Raw genomic sequence first — 27,370 nt, 5'->3', positions numbered from 1 at the left:
TCCAGGCTTGGGCTGACAAGTGGCAAATAACATTCACGCCACACAAATGCCAGGCAATGACCATCTCCAACAAAGGGGAATGTAACCATTGCCCCTTTGACATTAAATGACATTACCATCACTGAACCCCCAACAACAACATCCTAGGGGTTACCATTAAACAGAAACTGAACTGGACTAGCCAGGTAAACACTGTGGCTACAAGAGCGGGTTAGAGGCTAGGAATTCTGTGACGTGTAACTCAACTCCTGACTCCCCAAAGCCTGTCTACAATCTATAAAGCACAAGTCAGGAGTGTGATGGAATACTCCCCATTCGCCTGGATGAGTGCAGCTCCAACAACATCCAAGAAACTTGACACCATCCAGCACAAAGCAACCCGCTTGATTAGCACCCCATTCACAAACAGTCACTCCCTCCACCACTGACACACAGTAGCAGCAGTGTGTACCATCTACAAGATGCACTGCAGGAACTCACCAAAGCTCCTGCAACAGCATCTTCCAAACCCACAACCACTACCACCTAGACGGACAAGGGCAGCAGATAGGTGGGAACACCACCACCTGGAAATTCCCCTGCAAGTCACTCACCATCCTGACTTGGAAATATATCGCCGTTCCTTCACTGTCGCTGGGTCAAAATCCTGGAACTCCCTCCCTAACTACACTATGGGTGTACCTACGCCACATGGACTGCAGCGGTTCAAGAAGGCAGCTCACCACTGCCTTCTCAAGGGCAATTAGGAATGGGCAATAAATGCTGACTTAGCCAGCGATGCCCACATCCCATGAATGAATTTTTAAAAATCTTTCAACATTATCCCCGTAACCCTTAATGTCATTGGTATTTAGAAATCTATCATACTCTGCTTTGAACATACTCAATAACTGAGCTTCCACAGCCCTGTAGGGTGGAGAATTCCAAAGACTTACCACCTTCTGACTGAAGAAATTCCTCCTCATCTCAGTCCTAAATGGACTGTACCCCCTGGTTCTCGACCCCCAACCCACGCAAAACATCCTTCCTGCTTCTACCCTGTTCAGCCCTGTAAGAATTTTGTACACTTCAATGAGCTCACCTCTCATTCTCCTAAACTCTAGAGAATACAGGCCAAGTCTCCTCAACCTTTCCTCATAGGGCAATCATAGGATTGTACACATAGAGGAGGGTACAGAGGGAGGGAGGGTTAAAACCATAAAGAGATTTAAATATGAGGATGAGAATTTTAAGTTGTTTAAATCAAGTGCCTCTGCCTCCTAAAAAGATAGCCTGACCACCGAGCTTTAGCGCAATTTCTTTTTATCATCCAAACCAAACGCCATTGCAAGGTACACATGCAGTGTGCATTCATAAATAGGATGCTATTAGCCTAATTAATTCATGTATTTTCTCCAACAATATAACAAAGCAATTGATTATTATGACAGTGTATTTAGTGTCATTCAAATTTCATTAATAAAGGATATGAGGATGGATTTTGCAATGGCCGTGCATTAGAAACAAACAACTAGAGGAGAAAATAATATAAGACTTGAGAGTTTTTTCTTGTGTTTCTCTCTGTGACTTAGGGAAATATGAAAAGGAAAAACATTTATGAGTAATAACATTAGTAGGAAACGGTGTGAAAAATATGGAAAAATTCTAATCCTGGGACTAGCACAGGGAGTAACAAGTTCCGTATGAAAACAAATAACTTTGATTTATATGTGTTCATGCTCTTAAAGACAAAAAAAGATCCTGTTTTTCTGTGAACTCCTGAAAGCTTAAGACAGATAATATAATTCTTATCGATCACTGAGCTGAAGGAGACTGTAATATTGACTTAAGCACACAGGGTGCCTACTGGGAAAATTGAGAGTGGATGGAGGAAACAAATTAATTTGCTTATGAATAGTTTCTAATTAGTTTGAGTCAAAATGGAGTAGATATGGAATACTTTTAAAATAAAGCCCTGAGTGCTTCTTAATATAGTATGTTGAAAGGGGAATGAATTGCATAAGGACCTGGAGAATATGAAAATGGACTCCACCTACAGGAGTAGAAGTTTTACATCTGACACATATACAATATATCAAAAAGATGTGAAACATGCTGATTGACTCATGCTGATTTGCCCAAATTTCACATTAACTCAAAAAAACAACTAATCGACGTAGGAACATTTGAAGCAGGCCATTCAGCCCCTTGGACCTGTTCTGCTATTCAATTAGACCATCGTTGTTCTGCACCTCAACTCCATTTACTCACTTTTCCTCCATATCTACATAACAAAAATATATTGATCTTGATCTTGACAGCTCCATTTGTCCTAGCATCCACAACTTTTTCAGGGAGACTGTTCCATTTTCAACATCCTTTGTGTGAAAAGGTGCTCCTGAATGACCTAGCTGTAATTTTATTATGGGCCAGACTTCCCCCTTAGAGTTGAGAACCACGGGTTGTCTCATTTGCTGACGTTGCATTCATGGCCTCTGAAATCATGGCCTCAGGGTCAGGGAGAAGGCCTTCCTAAACGTCGCAGACCAGGTCATATGGCCCTAAGTCAGACCGGCACCAAACGACTTTAAAGCAAAAATCGTGACGCTAAATGAGAATATAGGCCACATTAAGTGACCGACGTTAAAGCAAAACAATGTAAAATGGGGCACCATAAAACTTACTGTACTTAATAAAGTCAAAATAAATATGTAAAATATGGGTTCCTTACTTACATTGAATATTTACATTTTTGTCTGATTATAACTTCGGATCCGTTGTAATAATCCTGCTAATTTTGTTTATGAGCAATGCCACATGAGTTCATCTAGTAAAATATGAAAATAGAGTGTACATATTAAAATTTAGATCCAAGTAGTTAAATTAAGCAAACAAACCATCAATCAAAACAAAGAAAAACCTAAGGAATCAGGACTCTAACATCTGGCATTTAAAAGATGAGATGATAAAAAACAATTGGGATCAGAAAAGTGAAAAAGAAATGATAATAACATGTCATAGAATGGAAGGAAACATGGTCCATCTGGGACAATTCCCCAGTTATCCTTAAAATTATCCTCAGAAGTCAGTTGTGGCTCCGTTCGTGGCACTGTTGCCTCTGAATCCAGGTCTTGAGCACCAAAATCAAGACTGACATTTGAGTGCAATACTGAGGGAGTGCTGCACTCTCGGAGGCAATGACTTTCAGATGACTTGTTAAACGAAGGCCTCAACTGCCTGCCTGAGTGGATGCAAAAGATCCCACAGCACCATTTTGGAAGAAAAGCAGGGGAGTTATCCTTGGTGTCCTGGCAAATATTTATCCCTGAATCAACATGACAAAAACACATTATCTGATCATTATCACATTGTAGCTCTGGGAGTTTGTGCATAAGTTAGCAGCTGTGTTTCCTGCGTTACAACAGTGACTTCTTTTTATAAAAGCTCTTAAATGTAACTCAACTCAACACACTGGAGCCTATACAACAAGGAAAACTAGAAGAGGAATTTCTTAAGGAGTCTTGCATCCTTATGTCCTTTTCCTTTAAGATTTTACTGGGTGGCTTTAGATATGTCTAACTGGCTGCTAGCATACTGGAATGAGACTGAAGTTCCTGCTTCTGGAGATTGAAGTGAAGAAACCTGACCAGATCAAAGTACACACCATCCAGTGGCCAAATTTAGCAACTACATGGAGAACATATTCAATAGTTGGCCAAATTCGCCTTTTGTGCTTTTAAAAGTAATTTTATCTTTACTTTTCTTTGGCAGGCTGCATCACCATTCTATTGAGACGTTGAAATGTTGCATTCAAGAAAATCATGGAGGATATATTAGAGAAATATTCTGTGTACAATTTCTGCAAGTTTTATTCTGCTCTGCCAGCAACCACCAGGGTTGAATTTGTCAGGCACCTGTTTTTGTTATAGATGTCGCGCACACACAGACACCCAAAGCAATAAAACAGACTTGATAAAATGCCATCAGTGTCTTCCAATATGGAAACTGCAGTGGTGAGGAATGCATCTGCGGTCATGGAGAAAATAGCAGTAATCCATCATGTGATGATTTCAAATCTAAATGCTGCACTATACATTCATAAGGCACTTGCACTGGATGGAATGCAACCAATTTTACAAATGAAGTGGAGACAAATGTAAGAAAACTGGATAAATTTTACAGCTTATTGGCCAGCGGGGCGGCTGGAAATGTTTTTGTACATAATGTTTAAAATTGTTATTGTCTTGGGATTGGTATCCAGGTCTAGGAAAAATGTGGTTCCTTCAATGAACGTTGCTGCTAACTGATCTGTCACACATTCTAGCTGAGCCAATGCTGAGAACCAGTTCAGCTAATCTCCAAGCACCATAACAATTCAAGAGAAAGGGAAGAGAAAGATTTTTGAACACTTCCATTTCGTAAAGATCATATAAATTTAATTTTCTTCACTTTGTAAACAGGTCAATCAATACCCAGGAGAGCAGAGAATACTAGAGGTTCCTCACCGCCTCCTCCATCTTGGTTGATTCATAAGATAATGGCCCAGATATTTTTTTTTCTCCCATTAATAACAATGAGGCCAGTGGTGCTTGCAGTTATTTAAGCCTGAATGGGACATCAACTTCAGGCAAGGGGCAGATGCCGAGGTTAAATACCAATACGCAAAAGTTGCTTTCTGAGCTGCACCACTCTCACTGCGTATGCAAGATTGGCATATTGTTGTCTGCCTCATCGTTGAAATGCATTGAATAGCCTAAGGTTGTTGTATTTGTGGAGTAGATATGAACTAAATTCAGCACAGAAAGTTAAATCTTGTCGTAGCAAGCTCAAGTACCTTTTTGACAATGTGATAACTGTTAATTATTAGCAATCAACCTGAAAATTCACTATTACAAGTGAGGAGGGTGCTATTAATTGTTGTTAGAGATTTAAAAACATAATTATATTTTAGTTAATATTTTCATATTTTAATGTAAATAATATGCCAATCTGACATTTGCTGCCACTTTTGGGGTGATGTTCTGCTGCAGATTTTTGGGCAAACAGCAACCCTTTGTTGCTGCCTCGATGTAGTCCTGGTTTCTCTGCCTCACCTGCTATTTACCTCTCCTTATTCCAATGTTGTCATCTTCCCAGCTGGCACCGCCTCTACCTCCACTGTCACTTCCAACCCTACTGCTATTGCTGGTCCCAACATGGCTGCCGCTGTTTTGAGAAGGCCAGACGATGGCTGACTCATCACAGAGGAAACTGACACAAAAAATGTTGGAGTTAATTTTGTTGATCGATCAATTCATGTTTTGATTGACTGTCGACTGGTCTCTACATTTTACTGGCCACCCACCTGGGGAGATTGGTCAGTAGAATATCTTCTGGCATTCTCTGCAAATTTACTGAGTAAGGCACATACAGAAAACAATTTATACAGCTGAGTGACACTTGGATATCTGCGCTCATCGAATTAAGGCCTCTTGAGCATCCTTAGTTTTAACCGCTCCACCATTGGTGACTGCACCTTGAGTTGCCTAGGCCCTAGGCTCTGAAATTCCCTCCTCATACCTCTCCGCCTCTCTACCTTGCTTTTCTCCTTTAAGACATTAAAACCTACCTCTTTGACCAAGCTTTTTGTCACAGTGCTGTTAGGGAGGGAGTTCCAGCATTTTGACCCACCGACAGTGAAGGAATGGCAATATATTTCCAAGTCAGGATGGCGGGTGTCTTGTATGTATCTGCTGCCCTTGTCCTTCTAGATTGTAGTGGTCATGGGTTTGGAAGGTGCTGCCTAAGGAGCCTTGGTTAGTTTCTGCAGTGCATCTTGTAGATGGTACACACTGCTGCCACTGTGCGTTGGTGGTGGAGGGAGTGAATGTTTGCAGAAGGGGTGCCAATCAAGTAGGTTCGCCACAGGATTCCTAGCCTCTGACCTTAATTTAAGGACTTGTTTTATTTTACTTATCAGGCTCTCAAGGAATTGAGTGGTGAATGGGACATTGTAACAAAGGTGCAGCCACTGAGAATCATACTTAAACACTTGGCAAAATTAATATAATATGTATAATACATGTTCAAGTACTGCTCCATGTATTGAACCCTTCATGATAGAAGATTAGTCACTGAAAATATGGTGTAGCTGTTATGATAGCGTTGCATCAGCTGTGCTTGCAAATCTATTTGGCCACACATATGGATTTAATCAATTTATTTTTGATTAAAGTACGTATGAAAATAGATTCTGTTGAACCCAGAATGAATGGTTATGAGTCCCACTGAGTGGCTGTTCCCGGGTGTGGTATGTCACTGTCTCCTGGGGAAGAGAATATAATTTTGCCATTTTCTGGAGAGGAGGGGATATATTTCCGGGTGTAGATCAATATTGTCTTTTGTGAGGGGAGTCCAAGGCTAAGAGCAAAATATTATTTTTGGCAGCCAACGCAGGCTAGGAACTTTCACAGGATCTGTATTTTTTTTTACAGTTTCGATGCTACAAGCATCTTACCACTGGGGCAAGGTTCCAAAGCTGCACATAAGGTGGGTGGGAGTCAGGGTCAAAGGTGTATTTAACATTCAATGACAAAATGAACTGGGAGACCGTGGTTGACAGAAGCGCCCTGCGTGTAGTGTGTGTGTGTGTGTGTGTGTGTGAGTGAATCCAGATGCATGCAGACTTGAGTCAGATCTACTAAAACTCGACAACTGGTTACAATATTAGTTCCACTGGTGCAAAGAAAGGACAGTCGGCTATCCGATAAAGGTAAGTTGATCTGGCTTATTATGTTTGTCCTTCTGGTAGTTGCTCCGTTGCGTTGTCCTGTCTTTTGTTGCAGCTATCCTGATTTCTGTAACAGTAAGCGAATCCAAAAACACTGGTTGCAGCCGTTTCCTTTGCTTGATTGGAATTGGGTTTATTTGATAATTCGAGTTTTGCAATTGTGGTTGCTAATCAATCCAAATATTGTTTGGTTGAAAAATACCCAGGACTATAACTCTTTTTAAGAATTGCATTCAGTTGGGTATAGTAATGATTTCAAGTCCTGTGCTTAAATTTCCCCATGGCTTTGTCCTCCCTACCTCTGTAATCTTCTTCAGACCTATGACCCCACTCATGACCTCTCCACCTCTCTGAAACTGGCCTCTGTGCCTTTAGCCACCAAGGCCCCACTTTTCCACACCCCTCTCTTCCTTCAGTATTTTCGTCAAAACCCAACTCTTCACCACACCTGTTGTCTCCCTCTTTGCCTGGGTGTCCATTTTTCCAATCCTTCTGTGAAGTGCCTTAGGACAATTTTTTACATTAATGGTGCGATGTAAATACAAATCGCTGATATTGAAATCCGCATGATTTATATCAGTAATTTTAAAGCTTTTTATGTGAGGAACATTCTGTATCTGCGTGCTAATAACACCATCTCTACTCTCCACTACCTCTAGGGATGTCGATTATGGGAACTAGTACACTTTCCAATTTTTCTACCCAGGTTAATACAGGATAAAGTGCCCTTTCCTCAGCCCAACGACACACACAGTCTGTTCTTTAGGTTCCACCCTGCGCTATTGTAAATCTATTTAATATTCTACATCATCTATCCTTATGGAATCTTTGAATGAGATTATCAATTAGTACTGAGTTTTCTGACATTTTTGTGGTGTATAGTCATGTCTTGTCTTTGTTATATGAGCAAGAAGAAGTCAGGCGGTTCACCACAAGGTGCAACATAGGAAAGTAAGCTTCCACGTGTTGCCCTTATGCACCTTGTTATGTCTAACTGCAGACCAGGATTAAAAAAATACTGCAGCTGATCATCTGCCACATCTCAGCCATTAAATAGAACAGGCTCTTCAGGGAAAGGAACCTGGCCCCCCAGCTCCCCCAACTCTGCCCGCCAACACGTCCTGCTTACGTGTGACTCTCATCCACAATATGTGGATAACTCTTGATGTTCACTTAAGTGATGGTGCAAGCCACTTAATTGTACAAATAATCACCATTAGCTGTGGGGATTTTTTTCATTCGTAGAATGCATATGAAAGGATTGGACAGGGTAGATGGAAACACTGTGTTTCCAATTGTTGTGGAATTTAGAACAAGAGGTCATAGGTAGAAGATTAGATGTGAGTGACTTATGACAAAAAGCAAGAGAAAGTCCTTTGCACAAGGAGCTGTAAGGCTTTCCAGAGATAATAATTGATGCATAAACTGTATCAGCACTGAAACAAGACCATAAAGCTTAGCGCTTGGCTAAATGTGATGAGAACTATTTGCACGCATGAAAGGTAAATGCCAACAAAAGAAGTGTCTGGGCATGTTTTCGCACTGTAACCTCTATTTATTTCTAAGGTATTTTAAGAAGCTCCATTGCCACCATTTTATGACAACTAAGGATGGGCAATAAATGTGGCCTTGCCAGCATCATCCAAATCCCAAAAATAAATGTAAAAAAAAAGACCTGAGTAAGAATAGTGTAATCTACATTTTTTTTTAGTGTTGCTTCACACTTTTTATCCCTTTGTGGGATAGTGGGGAGGTGCTGGAAGGATTCCTGGGCTGATTATCAGCCCATTGACCGTTCCATTGCCAACAGGTCCTGGTGTGGAGCTTGAACCTGAAGCTTCTGACCCAGAGTTAGGGATGCTGTCACTACACCACAAGACTTCCTAAATAAAATGAAATTCCTTGTGTAAGCTTTTTGTGTTAAACACTTTATAGCAAACTTTCAAAACACAATTACTGAAATGTGCTAAACGTATGGTAGTGTAGTGGATATGGTAATGAACTAGTAATCCAGAGGCCTGGATGTGAGTTCAGATCACACCATGGCAGTTTGAAAATTTGAGTTCAGAAGTAAAATACGGAAATAAAAAGCTGGTATTAATAAAAATGACCATGAAACTGCCAGATAATCATAAAAACTCAGCTGGTTCTCTAATGCCTTTTGCAATGCTGCCCTTACTTGTTCCAGCCTGTAAGTGTTTCCAGTTGCACACCAACTTGACTGACACTTAACTGCTCTCAAGTAGCCTAAATTAAGTCACTGAGCTGTAGCAAGCCACTATAAAGCATTATGGGAGCACCTTCCCCACCTGGACTGCAGTGGTTTAAAAAGGCCCACCACACCTCTTTTCAGGGCAGCTAGGATGGACATTAAATATGAGTCTTGCCAGTGTGCCAACATCCTGACATTGAATACCATAAAACTTGAGATTAGGAATCATTATTATATCACTGCAATGAGTTTTGAATATTTTCAATGGAAAAAATGTTTTGATGTCAATGACATCTGCTTGTCTGTTTCTGACTGGTAGCACTACCAATTCAACAGGAATGTGTGTGCCAAAATCTGTTGTGTGGCATATTACACTGATAACTCTGAATCAGTTCCAGAGACTGAGAAATGAACTGACATTGTTTTACGTAATAACTCCGGTCTTTTTGGGTGGGGTTCACTCTCAATGCTAATCAGCTCTGTATTTATGGGTGACTTGCTTTACCTTGATCAGCAGTCATAACACATCAGAATTAAGAGGTTCTGGTGGAGCATAAATATATGCATACACCAAAACAAAAACAGAATTACCTGGAAAAACTCAGCAGGTCTGGCAGCATCGGTGGAGAAGAAATGCTGAGTTTTTCCAGGTAATTCTGTTTATGTTTTGGATTTCCAGCATCCGCAGTAGCTTTTAGCTTTTTGTTTTTATGTATACACCAGTTGGTGAACTAGCCATATAAATACTGTAGCTGCAAGAGCAAGCCAGAGACTAAGAATCCTGCGGTGAGTGACTCACCTCCTGAATCCCCAAAGCCTGTCCACCATCTACAAGGCACAAGTCCGGAGAATGATGGAATACTCTACACTTGCCTGATTGGGTGCAGCTCCGACAACACTCAAGAAGCTTAACTCCATCTAGGACAAAGCAGCCCTCTTGATTGACACCGTTTCCACAAACATTCACTCGCTCCACCACTGACGAACAGTGGCAGCTGTGTCTACTATCTACAAGATGCACTGCAGAAACGCGCCAAGGCTTCTTAGGCAGCACCTTCCAAACCCACGACCACTACCACCTGGAAGGACAAGGGCAGCAGATAGATGGGAACACCACCACCTGGAAGTTCCCCTCCAAGTCGCTCACCATCCTGACTTAGAAATATATCACCGTTCCTTCATTGTCGCTGGGTGAAAATCCTGGAACTCCCTCCCTAACAGCACTGTGGGTGTACCTACGCCACATGGACTGCAGCGGTTCAAGAAGGCAGCTCACCGCAACCATCTCAAGGGCAATTAGAGATGGGGAGTAAATGCTGGCCCAGCCAGCGAAGCCCAGATCCCATAAACTAATAAACAAAAAAAATGTCCTATTTCTGTGCTCTGAATTCTTTGTTATCAATTAATTTTGCCATATGGTTGCATTTAGGTTCCATTTATTTCAGGGCATAACAACACATCCCTCTGCATTAGAGCATTATTTTATTGTTCAAAAATTCTTAGTTATGTTTGGATAGACATTAAAAGGCATTCACCATACAGTTGCCTGATTAAGTTAAATCTGCAACTTTACAAAGATTAATGAATTAAATCCTATAGTGTAACTTGAGTTGTTCTCTTGCTGGTCAGCAACTACTTGGGAAATTATAAGTAAAGTCTGTGGATCCTGATGGCATCGTGTCTATAGTGCTGCAGATCTGTGTTTATTCGCCCCTCTAACCAACCTCTTCCTATGGCATTGGCATTGACCTGACAATATGGATGATTACCCAGGTATGTCTTAGTTGTGAAACAAAAAGAGCACTGACACTCAGTTCAGGTTCTGCCAGAACTGGACTCGAGAGTTGAATGCTAAAAAATAGATGAAAGGGAACTATCATTCACAACAAGGCAACGTTCAACTGAGTATGGGGAAGCTGTGTTCACTGTGGGTTAAAGAAAAACAATACTCCAAATATGGTGTATACAAAGGAAAATGATTATGTATATCAGAAATTAGTATACACAGCCTCAGTATTGTTGTTCAGTGTAGCAGCCTTGGCCTAATCACTGTCAGCTGCTACACTAATGACCTTCCATCCATCATAAGATCAAACATGGGGATGTTTGCTGATCGTTTCAAAGTTCAGCTTTATTTGTAACCTCACTGATAATGAAGCTGGCATTCCAGCTACAGAGGGGTTTGAATAACATCCAGATCCAACAAAGATGCCCAATCATCTCTCCCTGAGCATTAACAGAACCATCATTACTGAGTCTCACAACATCAACAAATCCAGGATCACCATTGATCAAAGGTTTAACTGGACCTGCTGTATTGACACTGGCTAAAAAGACAAAGTAGAATATGGGTGATATGCAGTGATTGTCTTACCTCTAATCCCCTCAGAAGCTCTCTACAATCTGCAAAGCTCAAATCAGGCATGTGTTGGAATACCTGCTGATCAGTTGGATGGGATCACAAGCAAGAACAGTCAGGAGCTCGACACTATCCAGGAGAATGTTGTTTTTATTGGTGCCCCTGTCATTGAACTCATTATCAACTCTTCCACAATGGCACACCATGATTTCAGTATGTACTATCCATAAGATGCACTACAGCATTTCACCAAGGTTACTTCAACAGCACTTCCCCACTTCTCGACCTCTGTGACTGAGAAGGACAAGAACGGGTACATTGTTGGACCATCATTAACAATAAAAACAACTTACATTTATGCAGTGTTAAAAAAATGCAAGGTGCTTCAGAGAAGCATAATTAGACATGAATCAATGTTGAGGCAAAGGAAGGTTATGAGGATGGGTGACAAAGCTTGGTCGGAGAGCTGCATTTTAAAGAGGGGGGATGGAGGTACAGGTGTTTAGGGAGGTAATTCTAGAACTAAAGGTCTGGGTGGCTGAAGACATGGGTGCCAAAAGTGGGGCAAAAAAAGTGGGCGACCTTTGAGAGGCTCAACTTGGACGTATGCAGGGTTGTGAGCTAGAGATTACAGAGATAGGTAGGGGTGAGGCCATGAATAAATATGAATATATAGATGAAAATTTTACATTTGAGATGTTGGGAAATCAGGAGCTAATGTAGATCAGTGAGTACAGAGTTGATGTGAATTGATGTGGGTTGGGTTAAGGGCATGAGTTTTGGACATTTGTAGAGGGTAGGTGATGAGTAGCCAGCCAGGAGAGCAATGGAATAATCAAAATTGGATGTGAAAAAAGTATTGGCGTCTCAGGCGAAGTGAATCAGGTGTGGAGATAGGCGATATGATGGAAGGAGGTGGTCTTTGTGAGAGGGATTTTATGATGTTGGAAGCTGAACTCAAGATGAAATAGGACGCTGAAGTTATTGTTACAAGTATGAGGTTTATGAGATTGTTAGGTTTCGGGATTGTGTCTTTAATTTTGGATAAAATGTAGGGGGTCATGTGACCTGTTCCGAAGTCTGCCTAACAATAGGCCTGGGTGTTGTGACTATTAAAGATTAAAGGGAGGCCCAGTTGTTTTGCTGAAAAGAAGGTGTTCACTTGGAGATAATAACAGCCACATTTGTGTTAACAGTGGTTAGGCTGCTAATTCCCAAAGTGCCAGAAAGGTGTTGAAAATGTTGGGTTGTAAATTGTCCTTTTATTTCCAAGGTCAAAAGAGAGTTGGGGTCTCAAGGATAGCTAATCAGCATTCCTACCTGGATAAAAGGCCCATGGGATTTGCATTGCTTTTGAGATGGGCTTTGAGAAAGGAAGAGTCTATAAGATATCCTTGGAAACTCACAGACACAGGCAGTCTGCCAGGATACAGGAGAGAGAGAGAGAGAGAGCAGCCAGAGGCTGAAAGTTTCCATGGTTCACCACACAGGAGTGCAGGTGGGAGCTCGCACTTGGACTGAAAAGACCAAAATCGTGAGGATTTGAAATGAGACTGGAAGATTAGCTGAGCTTGCGCTGGAGGGAGAATCTCCAGGAAAAAAACTCCCATCATGAGGGACAGTTCTGGGACTGAAAGCTATCAGGCTGGGAAAGAAAAAAAAATGGAAGTAAATCCTGGGGGGCTGAGAATCACTTTGGACTGGGTCTGGGAAAATTGAATGACCACTTAAAGGAGAATGTAAAGTATACAAAGTGGGTTTTTCAGTTGTCTTAAAAGCAAAGGTGAAAAGTTCTATTCTGTAGTTTAAAGTAAAAACTGTCTACAAAAATAGTGTTTAGATAATAGTGCTTTTAGTCTGTTTGTTACAGTAAAGTAAAATTTTTTGGTGTCATCCTTTTAGCTATCAAGTGGAAGTTTGAATTTCTTTTAAAAAGTTAATGGTCTGTTCAGAAATAATAATCTTGGTGAACAATGTGTATTAACCTGACACCATGGCGTGAATTTTGTGCTCCGAGGCCAGCTGTGCGCCCAACCTGAACGCATGTAAAATTGCGAGAAATGACATCGGGCATGCATCCTGACATCGTTGCACACGGATGCAATATAGAGGTCGGCGCGTGCGCGCTGGAGTCGGAGCCATGCCCACTGATAATTAAAGGGCCAACTTAGGTCATTAAAAAGCCTATTGACAGCGATTTTACATTGTCCATGTGATTTTTAGCTCGTTGCATGGGCGGGCTGAAATCACACATTAATCATTTTCTCATCCACGGGCAGGATTAAAGAATCCCGGAGCAGCAGCACTTACGCTGTCATTGCCAATTCATTGCTGTGTGAGTACAGAGTTGTCCCAGAGTTTCTTTGCATCTCGTTCGATTGTCAAGCCTGCCTTTCAGCATCTCATCTTCCCTGGAAGGTTCCCCTGAGTATTGCAGCTCAGTGCTCCTTCACTTTCAAGGCACTGGTCCTCTGCATCCCATCTAATGGGGATAGTGTATTCCACTGGTGGAACCTCCACTGAAGAGGAAGAAAGGGGCCGGGGGGAGAAGAGGCCAGGTGAGTGCAGGCAGCACCTCAGGGATACACCTTTAAGAGGAGAGACATGGGTTCAGTTGGTGCAGAGTCAGCAGGGAGGCCAACACGGGAGAGCACACTGAAGACACCACTACTCAACGGCTAGAGTGTTCAGGCAGAGCTCCAACTACCTCCAGATGCTGAGGTCCAGTGCCGCAGGAGACTCCATCTCTCTAGGGACACAGTGACAGCAATATTTCACATGAATGGAGCCGGGAGATAAAAGAGCGCGAGAAGGGGCGAGATCGAGAGCAGAGTCAAAGGGTTAAAAGATCTGAGAAGGGACAAGACTGAGAGCAGAGTCGGAGAGTTAAAAGAGCGTGAGAAGGGGCGAAACTGAGATAAACACAGTAAATTGTAGTATACATAGGAATTATTCTAAATTAAGATAATAATTAAAATAAATTAGTAAATACTGCCATAAACACTTTATATAAAGTATACGGTATGACAGTACAGCTCGGCCATGTGGAATGCGCATCTTGCGGGATGTGGGAAGTTATGCAGGGACAAAGTGGCCTCAATGACTATATCTGCAGAAAGTGTCACCAGCTGCAGAAACTTGAGCTCCAAGTTACGGAGACTGCGGCAGCTGGAGTTGCTAAGGTACATCCACAAGCCTGAGGATTAAGTGGATAACATGTTTACTGAGATGGTCACACTGCAGTTAAGAATTACACAGGCAGAAAGGGAATGGGTGACCACCAGAGTACCTAAGAGAAACAGGCAGGTCGTGCAGGAATCACCTGAGACTATCTCGTTCTCTAACCGTTTTTCCATTTTGGATACTGGTGCGTGAGATGGTTCCTCAGAGGACTGTAGCAAGAGTCAAATCTGTGGCACCTGTTATGATCCCAGCTGAGGTTACCCCTGGACAAGTGGAACCCAGCTTGATAGATGCTAATTTTCATTTGTTTGTTTAGAGTCGTGCAAAGTAACTACTGAAGAGTCATTGAAGTCAGCTAATGAGCTTTTAATAAAAAAAACATTTATTAAACAAGTAAAGATGAACTGTATTACAATACTCCTTCAACAGCTATACCTTTACAGATATATACAGATTTGTAAGGATAACACAAGTTGCAAAGCTATGTTATACTCTAATACTCTAAGGAACCGGGAGTTGAAAAGGAGCTGGGAGTTGAAAAGGAGCGCAAGAGGAGTCGGGAGTTGAAAAGGAGCGCAAGAGGAGTCGGGGGTTGAAAAGAAGCTGGGAGTTGAAATGGAGCGCGAGAGGAGTTGGGAGTTGAAAAGGAGTCGGGAGTTGAAATGGAGCGCGAGAGGAGTCGGGAGTTGAAAAGGAACGCGAGAGGAGCTGTGAGTTGAAAAGGAGCTGGGAATTGAAAAGGAGCGTGAAAGGAGCTGGGAGTTGAAAAAGAGTGCGAGAGGAGTAGGGAGATGAAAAGCAGCTGGGGGAGCAGAGGTGACTGAGGGAGTTGGGTGAGGAGGGAGGAGGTGCTCCTTTCCTTTTCTATCTTTCTTCAGAAAGAAAAGCGATGATCTTGTGCTGACTTTGTCTGCACTGGATTGCTGCTTTGGGCTGCAGTAGAGTGCTTAAGTTGGAGATGGTGACTGAGAGAATTCGGTGAGGAGGGAACAAGGTGATTCTTTGAGTACTGTGAGTATGGTTGGGTATGTATTTACTACTTTTACTGCTTATAGTTTTTAAGGTCATATTTTGTTGTTCATCATTTGTAAGGGCTATATTCTGTAACAACTTGGAGCAGGGAAGAAGGGTCCTAGAGTAATTGATATTATTTGATATTAAGTATCTTCCAAAAGGTTTAATTCAGTTTAAAGGGATAAGTCATGGCTGGAGAGCTCAAAGGCATGGTGGGCTCCTCCTGCTCTATGTGGGAAGCCAGGAACATTTCCAGTGCCCGGGACCAGCATTTGTGCGGGAAGTGACTCCAGCTGCAGCTCCTGGAAGCCCGGGTTTTGGAGCTGGAGAGGCGGCTGGGGGCACTGTGGAGCATCCGTGAGGCGGACAGTATCATGGATAGCACGTATAGCGAGATGGTCACACCACCGGCTAAAAGTCCACAGGCAGGAAGGGAATGGGTGACCACCAGGCAGAGCAAGAGGACTAGGCAGACAATGCAGGAATCTCCTGTAGCTATTCTCCTGAAAAACAGATATACCGCTTTGGATATTGTTGAGGGGAATGGCCTCTCAGGGAAAAGCAGCAACAGCCAAATTCGTTGCACCATGGTTGGCTCTGCTGCACAGGAGAGGAGTAAAAAGTGCAGGAATGCAATAGTTATAGGGGATTCAATTGTAAGGGGAATAGATAGGCGTTTCTGTGGCCACAAATGAGACTCCAGGATGGTATGTTGCCTCCCTGGTGCTAGGGCCAAGGATATCTCAGAGCAGCTACAGGACATTCTGAAGGGGGAGGGTGAACAGCTAGTGGTCGTGGTACACATTGGTACAAACGTAGGTAAAAAAAGGGATGAGGTCCTAAAAGCAGAATATAGGGAGTTAAGAAGTAAGTTGAAAAGTAGGTCCTCAAAGGTAGTGATCTCAGGATTACTACCAGTGCCACGTGCTAGTCAGAGTAGAAATAGCAGGATATATCGGGTGAATACGTGGCTGAAGAGATGGTGTGAGGGGGAGGGTTTCAGACTCCTGGGGCATTGGGACCGGTTCTGGGGGAGGTGGGACCATTACAAATTGGACAGGTTACACCTGGGCAGGACCAGGACTGATGTCCTAGGTGGACTATTTGCTAGAGTGGTTGGGGAGGATTTTAAACTAAAATGGCAGGGGGATGGGAACCTATGCAAGGAGTCAGAAGAGGGGGAATCAAGGACAAGAACAAAAGACAGAAAGGGGAATAAGAAAAGTGATAGGCAGAGAAATCAAGGGCAAGAATCAAACAGGGCCTCAATGAGAAATAATGGGAAAAGCGCCTGCCTGTGTCAACTCTGTGTCAACTCTCACAGACACAGGCAGGCACTTTTTTCACTTTTTAAAGTGCTGGCCATTTAAATAACTTGACAGCTTAACAATTCTACAGACCTTAACCGTCCTTCAAGAGCACTTACAACTTCTCTAAAGATTTGTAACTCCCACTCTGTGGGATAAGCCCCTTGCTCCAGAGAAAATGGGGTCTGTTATTTCTTATATTCTCATATTCAGCACTGAGTTCAAATGGCCCTGCTGAGTTCGCGCTTCCCATATGTAGCAGACATGTCCAGGCACTCTTCCTGTCTGGGTGAATATGTTCTGATGGAAATGGGGTGCGACTTCTGGATATGGGTCCCTTCGCCATTTTGGAAGTTCCCTGGAGTCGCCACAATTCTGCAAAAATCCAGGCCAAGTCTTCAAAGGATGTTGCCAAGAAGCAGCACACAGCTGAGGAAGATCAGGAGACAAAGGATAGATCCTTGGAGGACTCTACAGGTAATGGTGTGGGGATGGAAAGAGAAATCGTTGCTGAAGGTGCTCTGGCTACAATTGGATAGACGTGAGTTGAACCAAGTGACCTCACTGAGCTGGACAATGGATGAGAGGTGTTGGATAAGAATAGTCTCTCATGTCAAAGGTTACAGAGATGAGTGAAAGGGAGAGGAGGAATAGTGGACCGTGGTCACAATCACAGAGGATATAATTTGTGACTTTGATAAGTACCGCTACAGTGCTGTGACAGGGGCATAAATCTGACTGGAGAGACTCAAACATGAGGTTGTGGAAAAGATGGATTTCAGAGATGACAGCAAGTTCAAGGAGTATAGAGAGGAAGTGGAGGTGGATAGAGATGTCAAGGTGATGATGTGGTTTTGTACTGAAGGGAGACAGTGCTTGAGGAGAGGGACCTATCACCTTCAAGTTCCCCTCCATGTTTCATTTTGACACACATCACAGTTTTATCATCATCGTGGGGTCAAAATCCTTCCCTACCTAGCAGCATAAGATCTGTAGTGTGTTAACATATCAAGTTTATAAGATTGTTATATTTTGGGACTATGTTGGGGAGGTGATGGCGTAGTAGTATTGTCACTGGACTAATAATCCAGAAAACCAGGGTAATGCTCTAGGGACCTGGGTTCAAATCCTACCATGGCAGATAGTGGAATTTAAATTCAATAAAATCTGGAACTAAAAGTCTGATGATGACCATAAAACCATTGTTGATTGTCATAAGAACCCATCTGGTTCACTAATGCCCTTTAGGGAAGGAAATCTGCTGTCCTTACCTGGTCTGGCCTACACATGATCCCAGACCCACAGCAATGTGGTTGACTCTTAAATGACTCTGAATGAGGCCAATTAAGGATGGGCAATAAATGCTGGCCTAGCTAGTGATGTCCATGTCCAATGAATATAAAAAAAAATTTAGGGTAATGCAGAGGAATGAAGAGGGTAATATGACCTGTTCTAAATTCTGCCTGACAACAAACTTGGATGCTGCTAAAGAGGGAGGAAGGTGCAAGATATTCACACCTGTAAGCAACGTGCTGGCAGTGGATAGACTGTTAGCCTCCAAATCCCAGCAAGGTGTTCGGAATGTACTGGTTATAGTTTAAACTGTCCATTTATTCCAAAATGGAATGAAGTTTGGGGGCCTAGAAGATAGCTAATTAGCATTTCTACCTTTATATGAGGCCAATGTGATTCACGTTGCCAGGGAGGTCGTCTTTGAGAGGGGAAGAGTCCACAGGGAGCCATTGCAGAATCAGGCTGCAGGTTTTCCTAAAATACCCCTGAACCTAAAATGGGCTCACATCTGAAAATAGTTTGGGAAGTGCTGTTCTAGACACTCTCCAATGGCATTTATGGGTAGTCTGTAGTCTGAAATACGGTTGTGATCTTCAAATGTGGAAGTAGAATTGTAGTTAACCTCATGCTTTAAAGCGAAGTGGTCAAAATATGCACATCTTGAGGTCAATTAAAGGTTAATTGCTGAGGGACGTTTCTGGAGATTGGCAGCTGCTTCTAAGTGCTCTGCTTCTGCTGTTGGAGAGAGGCCAGCTTACCAAGCTTAGAGAAAGGGAAAAAAGTAGGAGGTGATTGATGTTCTCCTGCTTTTTTAAAATCATTTTTTTGGTTAAGATAGATTTTTTTTATCTGGAACAGCTTGTGATACTGTGAAGAGCAATGTCTGAAGAATCATTGTCACATGCTAGATGTATTAAACATTCACGTAATGTTAAATAGACTGCCCTCCAGCAAGCTTGCTTGTAACATCAACCTTTTTGCATGCTGAAGGAAGCTGACTAGCTGAAGAGGGTTTGCGAGATTGACCTCTGAACAGGCAGTAAAGTTCTGACCTTATATGGAAACAACTTCACTGTTAGTTAATCTTTGCCAGAATAGTTTTTTTTTCCTAGTGCGTTGTAGTCCCAGAGTACATACTGTTACCATATTGAGAAATATTTTGTTCATTTGCTTTGTTCTATTTCAGTCTCAGTGTTTGGAAAAAAATCCAGCCATGAGGGACATCAGCTATTAATCATACTCTAACTCTAAAATTATATTTTTAAAACTGTCTATCAATGATAAAACATAAAGGAATCATGTTGTATAATTTCTTGCTCAGCAAATCACTGTTAGAATTGTTTTAACAGTGTAAGTGCATAATCCCTTTTTGCCATTTTGTCGTGCTCACATACTTGTAAGAACTGCAGCAGCTACCAAAATAAGCCTCATCCCCTGTCACGCAGCCAATTTCATACCCATGTTGCTACAGCCCCATTCCATGAACTCTAACTCTGTTGCGCAGCACTTTATCAAATGTCTTTTGGAAATCCATGCACCACATGAACAGCATTACCCTCACCAGCCCTCTACGTTACTCCATCAAAAAGCTCAAGCAAGTTAGTTAAATGTGATTTTGCCTTAACAAGCCCATCCTGACTTTCCTTAATTAACCTGCCCGAGTGACTATTAATTTTAGTCCTGAATTACGGTTTCTAAAAGCTTCCCACCACCAAAGTTAAACTTGCATTCTCAGGAGGCTTGAGAGAATAGATGCTGAGATTCCCCTCATGGGAGAATCTAGAACCAGGGAGCACAATTTATAAATAAGGGGTCTCCCATTTAAGACTGAGATGAGAGGGAATTTCTTCTCTGACAGGGTTGTTAGTCTTTGGAATTCTTCCACAGAGAGGTAAGGTCATTGAATATATTCAAGGCTGAGTTAGATAGATTTTCGATCTACAAGGGAGTCAATGGTTACGAGGGACAGGCAAGAAAGTGGAGTTAAGGCCACAATCAAATCAACCATGATCTTATTAAAAGGCAGAATGGGCTCGATGGGCCGAATGGCCTACTCCTGCTTCTATTTCATGTGATTTCCCCTTTATCAGGCTTTTCAAAGTTTGATTGTGAAGTGTTTTGAGATATAAAAAATTTTATTATTTACTTCAGCTGGTACTTTTGATTTTTGGTGCAGTAATTGGTATAGAACAGGATTGTCCAACCTTTCCACATGAGGGGCCACGTTTCAATTGTTTTCTCACTCAAGGGTCTGATGAGCAAATTTCCAAAAGATAAGGTTTAGTACAGCATTCAACATTGCCAAAGCAATAAATTGATAATTTAACTAAAAGAGCAATTAATAAAAATGACCGTTAAGTGCCAAGCAGCAGAGCTAACCAATAAAAACTTTTTCCTCTTTTCCCTTAAGAAGCAGAGCTAGTCAGAAAGACTAGGCCCCAAGAAGTTCCAGAGAAGAGTCATATTGAACTCCAAAAAATGCTGGAAAAACTCAGCAGGTCTGACAGCTTTTGTGGAGAGAAAGACAGAGTCATACGGACATGAAATGTTAACTCTGTCTTTCTCTCCACAAAAGCTGTCAGACCTGCTGAGTTTTTCCAGCATTTTTTGTTTTTGTTTCAGATTTCCAGCATCCGCAGTATTTTGCCTTTATAATGGCAAACTCAGCCCTGTCGACCCTGCAAAGTCCTCCTTACTAACATCTGGGGGCTGGTGCCAAAATTGGGAGAGCTGTCTCACAGACTAGTCAAGTGACAGCCTAATAAAATCATCCTCATGGAATCGTATCTTTCAGATAATGTCCCAGACACCACCATCACCATCTCTCGGTATGTCCTGTCCCACTGGCAGAGGTGGTGGTACAGCGGTATGCAGTTGGGAGGGAGGTGCCCTGGGAGTCCTCAACATTGATTCCCGAGCCCATGAAGTCTCAATCATCAGGTCAAGCATGGGCAAAGAAACCTCCTGTTGATTGCCACATAACGCCCTCCCTCAGATGATGAATCAGTGCTCCTCCATGTTGAACATCACTTGAAGCACTGAGGGTGGCAAGGGCGCAGAATGTACTCTGGTTGGGAGACTTCAATATCGATCACCAAGAGTGGCTCGGTAGCACCACTACTGACCGAGCTGGCTGAGTCCTAAAGGACATAGCTGCTAGACTGGGTCTGTGGCAGGTGGTGAGGGAACAAACAAGAGGAAAAAACATGCTTGACCTCATCCTCACCAACCTGCCTGCTGCAGGTGCATCTGTCCATGACAGTATCGGTAGGGGTGACCACTGCACAGTCATTGTGGAGACGAAGTCCCGCCTTCACATTGACGACACCCTCCATCGTGTTGTGTGACACTACCACCGTGCTAAATGGATAGATTTTGAACAGATTTAGCAACTCAAGACTGGGCATACATGAGGCTCTGTGGGCCATCAGCAACAGCAGAATTGTACTTGAACACAATCTGTAACCTTGTGGCCCAGCATATCCCCCACTCTACTATTACCATCAAGCCAGGGCGTTAACCCTGGTTCAATAAAGAGTGCAGGAGGGCATGCCAGGAGCAGCACCAGGCATACCTAAAAATGAGGTGTCAACCTGGTGAAGCTATAACACAGGACTACTTGTGTGCCAAATAGCATAAGCAGCAAGTGATAGACAGGGCTAAGAAATCTCACAACCAACGGATCAGAACTAAGCTCTGCGGTCCTGCCACATCCAGTTGTGAATGCTGGTGGACAATTAAACAACTCACTGGAGGAGGAGGCTCTACATATATCCCCATTCTCAATGATGGGGGAGCCCAGCACATCAGTGGAAAAGATCAGGCTGAAGCATTTGCTATAATTTTCAGCCAGAAGCGCCAAGTGGATGATCTATCTCGGCCTCCTCTGGAGGTTCCCAGCATCACAGATGCCAGTCTTCAGCCAATTTGATTCACTCCATGTGATATCAAGAAACAATTGAAGGCATTGGATACTGCAAAGGCTATGGGCCCTGACAATATTCCGGCAATAGTACTGAAGACCTGTGCTTCAGAACTTGCTGCGCCCCTAGCCAAGCTGTTCCAGTACAGCTACAACACTGGCATCTACCCAGCTATGTGGAAAATTGCCCAGGTATGTCCTGTACACAAAGAGCAGGACAAATTCAACCTGGCCAATTACCGCCCCATCAGTCTACCCTCAATCATCAGTAAAGTAATGGAAGGGGTCATCAACAGTGCTATCAAGCAGCACTTGCTTAGCAATAACCTGCTCACTGATGCCCACTTTGAGTTCTGCCAGGGCCACTCAGCTCCTGACTTCATTACAGCCTTGGTTCAAACATGGACAAAAGAGCTGACCTCCCGAGGTGAGGTGAGAGTGACTGCCCTTGACATCAATGCAGCATTTGACTGAGCGTGGCATCAAGGAGCCCTAGCAAAACTGGAGTCAATGGGAACCAGGGGGGAAACTCTCCGCTGGTTGGAGTCATATCTAGCACAAAGGAAGATGGTTGTGGTTGTTGGAGGTCAGTCATCTCAGCTCCAGAACATCACTGTAGGAGTTCCTCAGGGTAGTGTCCTTGGCCCAACCATCTTCAGCTGCTTCATCAATGACCTTCCTTCCATCATAGGGTCAGAAGTGGGGATGTTCGCTGATGATTGCACAATGTTCATCACCATTCGTGACTCCTCAGATGCGGAAGTAGTCCATATTCAAATGCAGCAAGACCTGGGAAATATCCAGGCTTGGGCTGACAAGTGGCAAGTAACATTCGCACCCCACAAGTGCCAGGCAATGACCATCTCCAACAAGAGAGAATCTAACCATCACCCCTTGATGTTCAATGGCATTACCGTCACTGAATCTCCCACAATCAACATCCTGGGGGTTACCATTGACTAGAAACTGAACTGAGTTAGCCATATAAATACTGTGGCTACAAGGGCAGGTCAGAGGCTAGGAATCCTGCGATGAGCAACTCACCTCCTGACTGCCCAAAGCCTGTCCACCATCTACACCGACGCACAATGGCAGCAGTGTGTACCATCTACAAGATGGAGGAATTCACCAAGGCTCCTTAGACAGCACCTTCCAAACACATGACCACTACCACCTAGAAGGACAAGAGCAGCAGATAGTTGGGAACACAACCACATGGAATTTTCCCTCCAAGTCACTCACCATCCTGACTTGAAAATATATCACCATTCCTTCGCTGTTGCTGGGTCAAAATCCTGGAACTCCCTTCCTAACAGCACTGTGGGTGTATCTACATCACATGGACTGCAGTGGTCCAAAAAGGCAGCTCACCCCCACCTTCTCAAGGGCAGCTGGGGATGGGCAGTAAATGCTGGCCCAGCCAGCGAAGCCCACATCCCATGAATGAATAAATAAATAAATTGGGGGCACTGAGAATGGGGATGGGAATCCTGGAATCAGGTCCTGCCTGCCATTTTTAAATGGCTCTGAAGATCTTCTGGCCCTGCAACAATGCAGCTCTTGGTGACAGCCGTAGCTCAGTTGATAGCAGTCTCAGCTCCGAGTCACAAAGTTTTGGATTCAAGTCCCACCCAAGGAGGTGTGTACAAAATCAATGCTGACATTCCAGTGCAGTACTGAGGGAGAACTGCACTGGTGGAGGTGCCATATTGGTGGATGAGATATTAAAGTGAGCCTTGGATGGATGTAAAAGATCCCATGGCACTATTTTAAAGAAGAGCAGGGGAGTTATTCCCAGTGCCCTTGCCAATATTTATCCCTCAATCAATATCACAAGAATGGATTATCTGCTCATTATCACATTGCTGTTTGTGGGAACTTGCTGTGCACAAGTTGGCTGCCAGACCACCTACATTTCAATAGTGGCTACACTTGAAAATTACTTCATTAGCTGTAAAACACTTTTAGAGTTCCAGTGGTTGGTGTGAAAAGCTCTAGATAAATGAATGTCTTCTTTTCTTTTACTATACTGTAAATATTGGTAGGATATTTGTTCATTGAAGCAATGCAGTTTGATCCTGTCCTTGCCCTCTTTGCATTCATCCAGCAGGGAATGTCGGATAGTGAGCACATGCTGGTTTGAAAACACTGAGGGCATTGCTGCCCAAGCTCCACCTCGGCTGAAAACAGCTGATTCAACACTGACTACGGTTGAACCAGGTTTCTTCCTGATCTGTGTTAAGGTCAGTGCCACACCATGTATCATAGCTGCTCACTAAACCAACGCTATGGAACCATTTATGTTGAAACTAGCACCCCTGATTTTCCATATAGCTTCCACTACCCACTTGATTTGGTGTCAGTATTTGGTCTGCATCTGTGGTAGTGACAAGCCCTGCCCAGCTCTGTCTCAGGAAAAACACTGGTTTTGCCTCTTTTTTTCCCTGATTTTTGAATCTGCTGATTCCAGGACCATATCCATTCTCCCTGAGGTTCAGATTTGCTGCCCTGTTCTTCACAATGTTCAGCTTTGCCACTCACTGTTCCTATTGTTGGTTCAATTTACTTTGGATGTCACTGGTTTCATCATATCAAATTTCACAGGCCTATTGTAGAAAGGTCTAATCACAGCACAGTTTCTTTATTGGGGAGTTCAAAGTTCTCCACCTATGAGGGAGTAGCACTGCGAATAGAACATTGTGAAATGCCAGAAGAAAGAATGTAATGTAAGAATGTAAGGGAAGAACGAGAGGCTTACATTTATATAGCACCTTTCACAACCTAAGGACACCCCAAAGTACTCTCCAGCTAACAAAGTACTTTTAAGTGTATTCACTGTTGTAATGTAGGAAATTTAGCAGCCAATTTGTGCACAGCAAGCTCCCACAGATAGCAATATGATGACCAGATAATCTGTTTTCACTGATTGAGGAATGCACATTTGACAGAACACTTGCTGTTCAAAATAGTGCCACAGGATCTTTCATGAAGGGGGCATACAGGGCCTTGGTTTAATATCTCATTGGAAAGATAGCACCTTCAACAGTGCAGCACTCCCTCAATACAACACTGGAGTGTCAGTCTAGACTTTTGTGCACCAGGCTCTGGAATGGATAAAAACTGATTTCTTCTCCACCGATGCTGCCAGACCTGCTGAGTTTTTCCAGGTAATTCTGTTTTTGGCTCTGGAATGGGCCTGGAACTCACAATTTCTCTGACTCAACAAATAATAGTGCGAACAACTGAGCCAAGGCTGACACTGGTCAAATTCAAACATGTGAACCCAGCGATATCTGAATTATATGTGGTTTTGAGGACTTTATAGCTACACATTGAGTGCAGATAAGCTCCTTTGGTTATCATTTGTTGATCACATGTTTACATAAAATAGCCTCAAAGAGATTTGTCCTCTCATGCACTATAATGGACTGCTTTATTGTTGGTTACTTCCCCCAATTCCTTCGAATTCAGCAAAATTCATTTAAGGAAATGCAAGGTTAGGTTATATTTAACCCAGATGTGCTCAGGGTTGAATGTGTAAAATCTAATTGAGTTCCAGTAGGTATTTAACTCTTTGAAAATTGAGTATTTTAATACTAAAATTGCAGATTTTATAGAACCCTACCTATGACTTTTGAGAAAATGGATTCTAAAGTGTGGGAGATCTGTCCAATTCCATTTAATTTGTGCGCTATCATCTAATTTGGATTTTGCAAAAAAGGTACCTTAATTTTGTCAGGTGGAGAAATCTTGAAATACTGTTTCAAATATGTAGTGAAATCCTGTACCATCTCATCACAATTCTAATTCAATAACTAGTGACATTTTATCAAAGCAGTTTCTAAACTCCATCAGAAATCTTGTTATCAAATCTGCTGTGACTTAATTTGATACACTAGATTTTTGTTGTTGAACTCAACATCTTACGCTTTACCTTCAAATACAAAATGTACATCTGCAATGAAATAATGTTCTGAAACTTTGACATTTTTGACATTGTTAAAATTGCAGTAGCAGGTGCCACAACCCGAGGCTCTGCATGTGATTTAACAGCAATTTCTAATGAGACGCTTCCTCTGTTACACAAAAAGGAACTGCCTTGATAAGATAGCTCATTGTGGAAATTGAGTTTCAAATTGCAAAATATATTTATCTCAGTGTTAAAGACTTTCCCATTGTAAGAATTGTCTTACATACTCTAAATGCAATGACGAGCCTCTGAGTTGCAGAAAATAAAAGCTTACATTGGAATGTAACAAACCTGTACTTTGAAGTTAATGGGCAGAATTTTCTGCATGACCTGTGGGGGGTGGGCCCCGCACGTCATCGCGTAAAATGACGCGCGGTGACGTCAGACGAGCGTCCCGACATCACCGCGCGCCATTGCGATATTTCATTGGGCGGGCGCGCAATGAAGTTCGACGCGCACCCGCCATAATTAACGGGCTAATTAAGGCCGTTAATTCGGCAATCAATGCCGATTTTCAGGCGCCCGTGCGATCTTCGGCTCGGCGCATGGATGCAACGGGCAGGTGGGTAAGCGGCTTTTTAATAAAACTCATCCACAGGCGGGATAAGAGGAGTCAGTGGGATTGTCAATCTGGTCTGTGAGTATCTATTGCAGAAAGTTTTTTAAACTTGCCTGTGTGATCTGCAGCAGTTCAGAACGAATTCCAGCAGCTTTCTGTGTACTTTGAACCTTCAGGTCAGCACTCTGCAGTCAGGAATCTTTATTGGGCCTGCAGCTTTCTAGAGGCCTTCCTTCAGCCTGGGTATGGGTTCTGACATATCCACTGGAGGCAGCTCCTCTGAGTAGGAAGGGAGAGCTAGAATAAGGAGGAGGCCAGGAGTGCACAATCAACCTCGAAGGGAGCCACCTTTGGGAGGACAGGCGCAGGCACAAGGGGCGCAGGGCTAAGAGGTAGTCCAAAGTGGAAGGGGCCGCAGAAGACGCCACTATCCTGCTGCCAGGGTATACAGGCGGCGAAGCAGCTACCTCAATGTGACTGAGGTGCAGTGCCGAAGGAGGCTCCACTGTCAAGGGAGACAGTCAACTACATCTGTCAGATAATTGGCCCTGAGATCTCCCCTAAATGTGTGGGTGGACACCCCATGCCAGTGGCTCTAAAGGTCACAGTTGCCCTCAACTTCTATACCTCTGGCTAATTCCAGGGCTCGGTGGGTGATCTTTGCGATATCTCCCAATCAGCTGTCCACACTTGTGTCAAGCAGGTTACAGACGCTCTGTTCAGTTGGGCATTGACCTTCATCCACTTTCGCTGCGATCAGGCAAGCCAGACACAGTGAGCCAGAGGCTTCGCGGCCATTACTG

The 27,370-nt window shown here is 43.1% G+C and overlaps 1 protein-coding gene across 4 annotated transcripts in view; it reads left to right on the top strand.

Annotated features, from left to right (window-relative positions):
• The first annotated feature begins 6,222 nt into the window (after window positions 1-6,222).
• The window catches only part of LOC144677551 (integrin beta-1-like), a 148,059-nt gene continuing 126,911 nt past the window's right edge, over window positions 6,223-27,370 (top strand). The window contains exons 1-2 of one of the 4 annotated variants that reach the window (XM_078537628.1): window positions 6,270-6,507; window positions 24,146-24,281. In XM_078537628.1, coding sequence (XP_078393754.1) covers window positions 6,458-6,507; window positions 24,146-24,281 — 186 coding nt within the window. In that variant the 5' untranslated portion in view covers window positions 6,270-6,457. Of the gene's footprint in view, window positions 6,731-24,145; window positions 24,282-27,370 lie in introns of all 4 variants that reach the window. The other 3 variants (XM_078537619.1, XM_078537622.1, XM_078537624.1) reach the window with 3 other exon arrangements.

The sequence above is a fragment of the Cetorhinus maximus genome, chromosome 3 (genome assembly GCF_964194155.1).
Source record: "Cetorhinus maximus chromosome 3, sCetMax3.hap1.1, whole genome shotgun sequence".
In the NCBI taxonomy this organism is placed as follows: Eukaryota; Metazoa; Chordata; class Chondrichthyes; order Lamniformes; family Cetorhinidae; genus Cetorhinus; species Cetorhinus maximus.
Note: the sequence above shows the minus strand (reverse complement) of the source record. Positions and strands in the feature narration are given on the sequence as shown.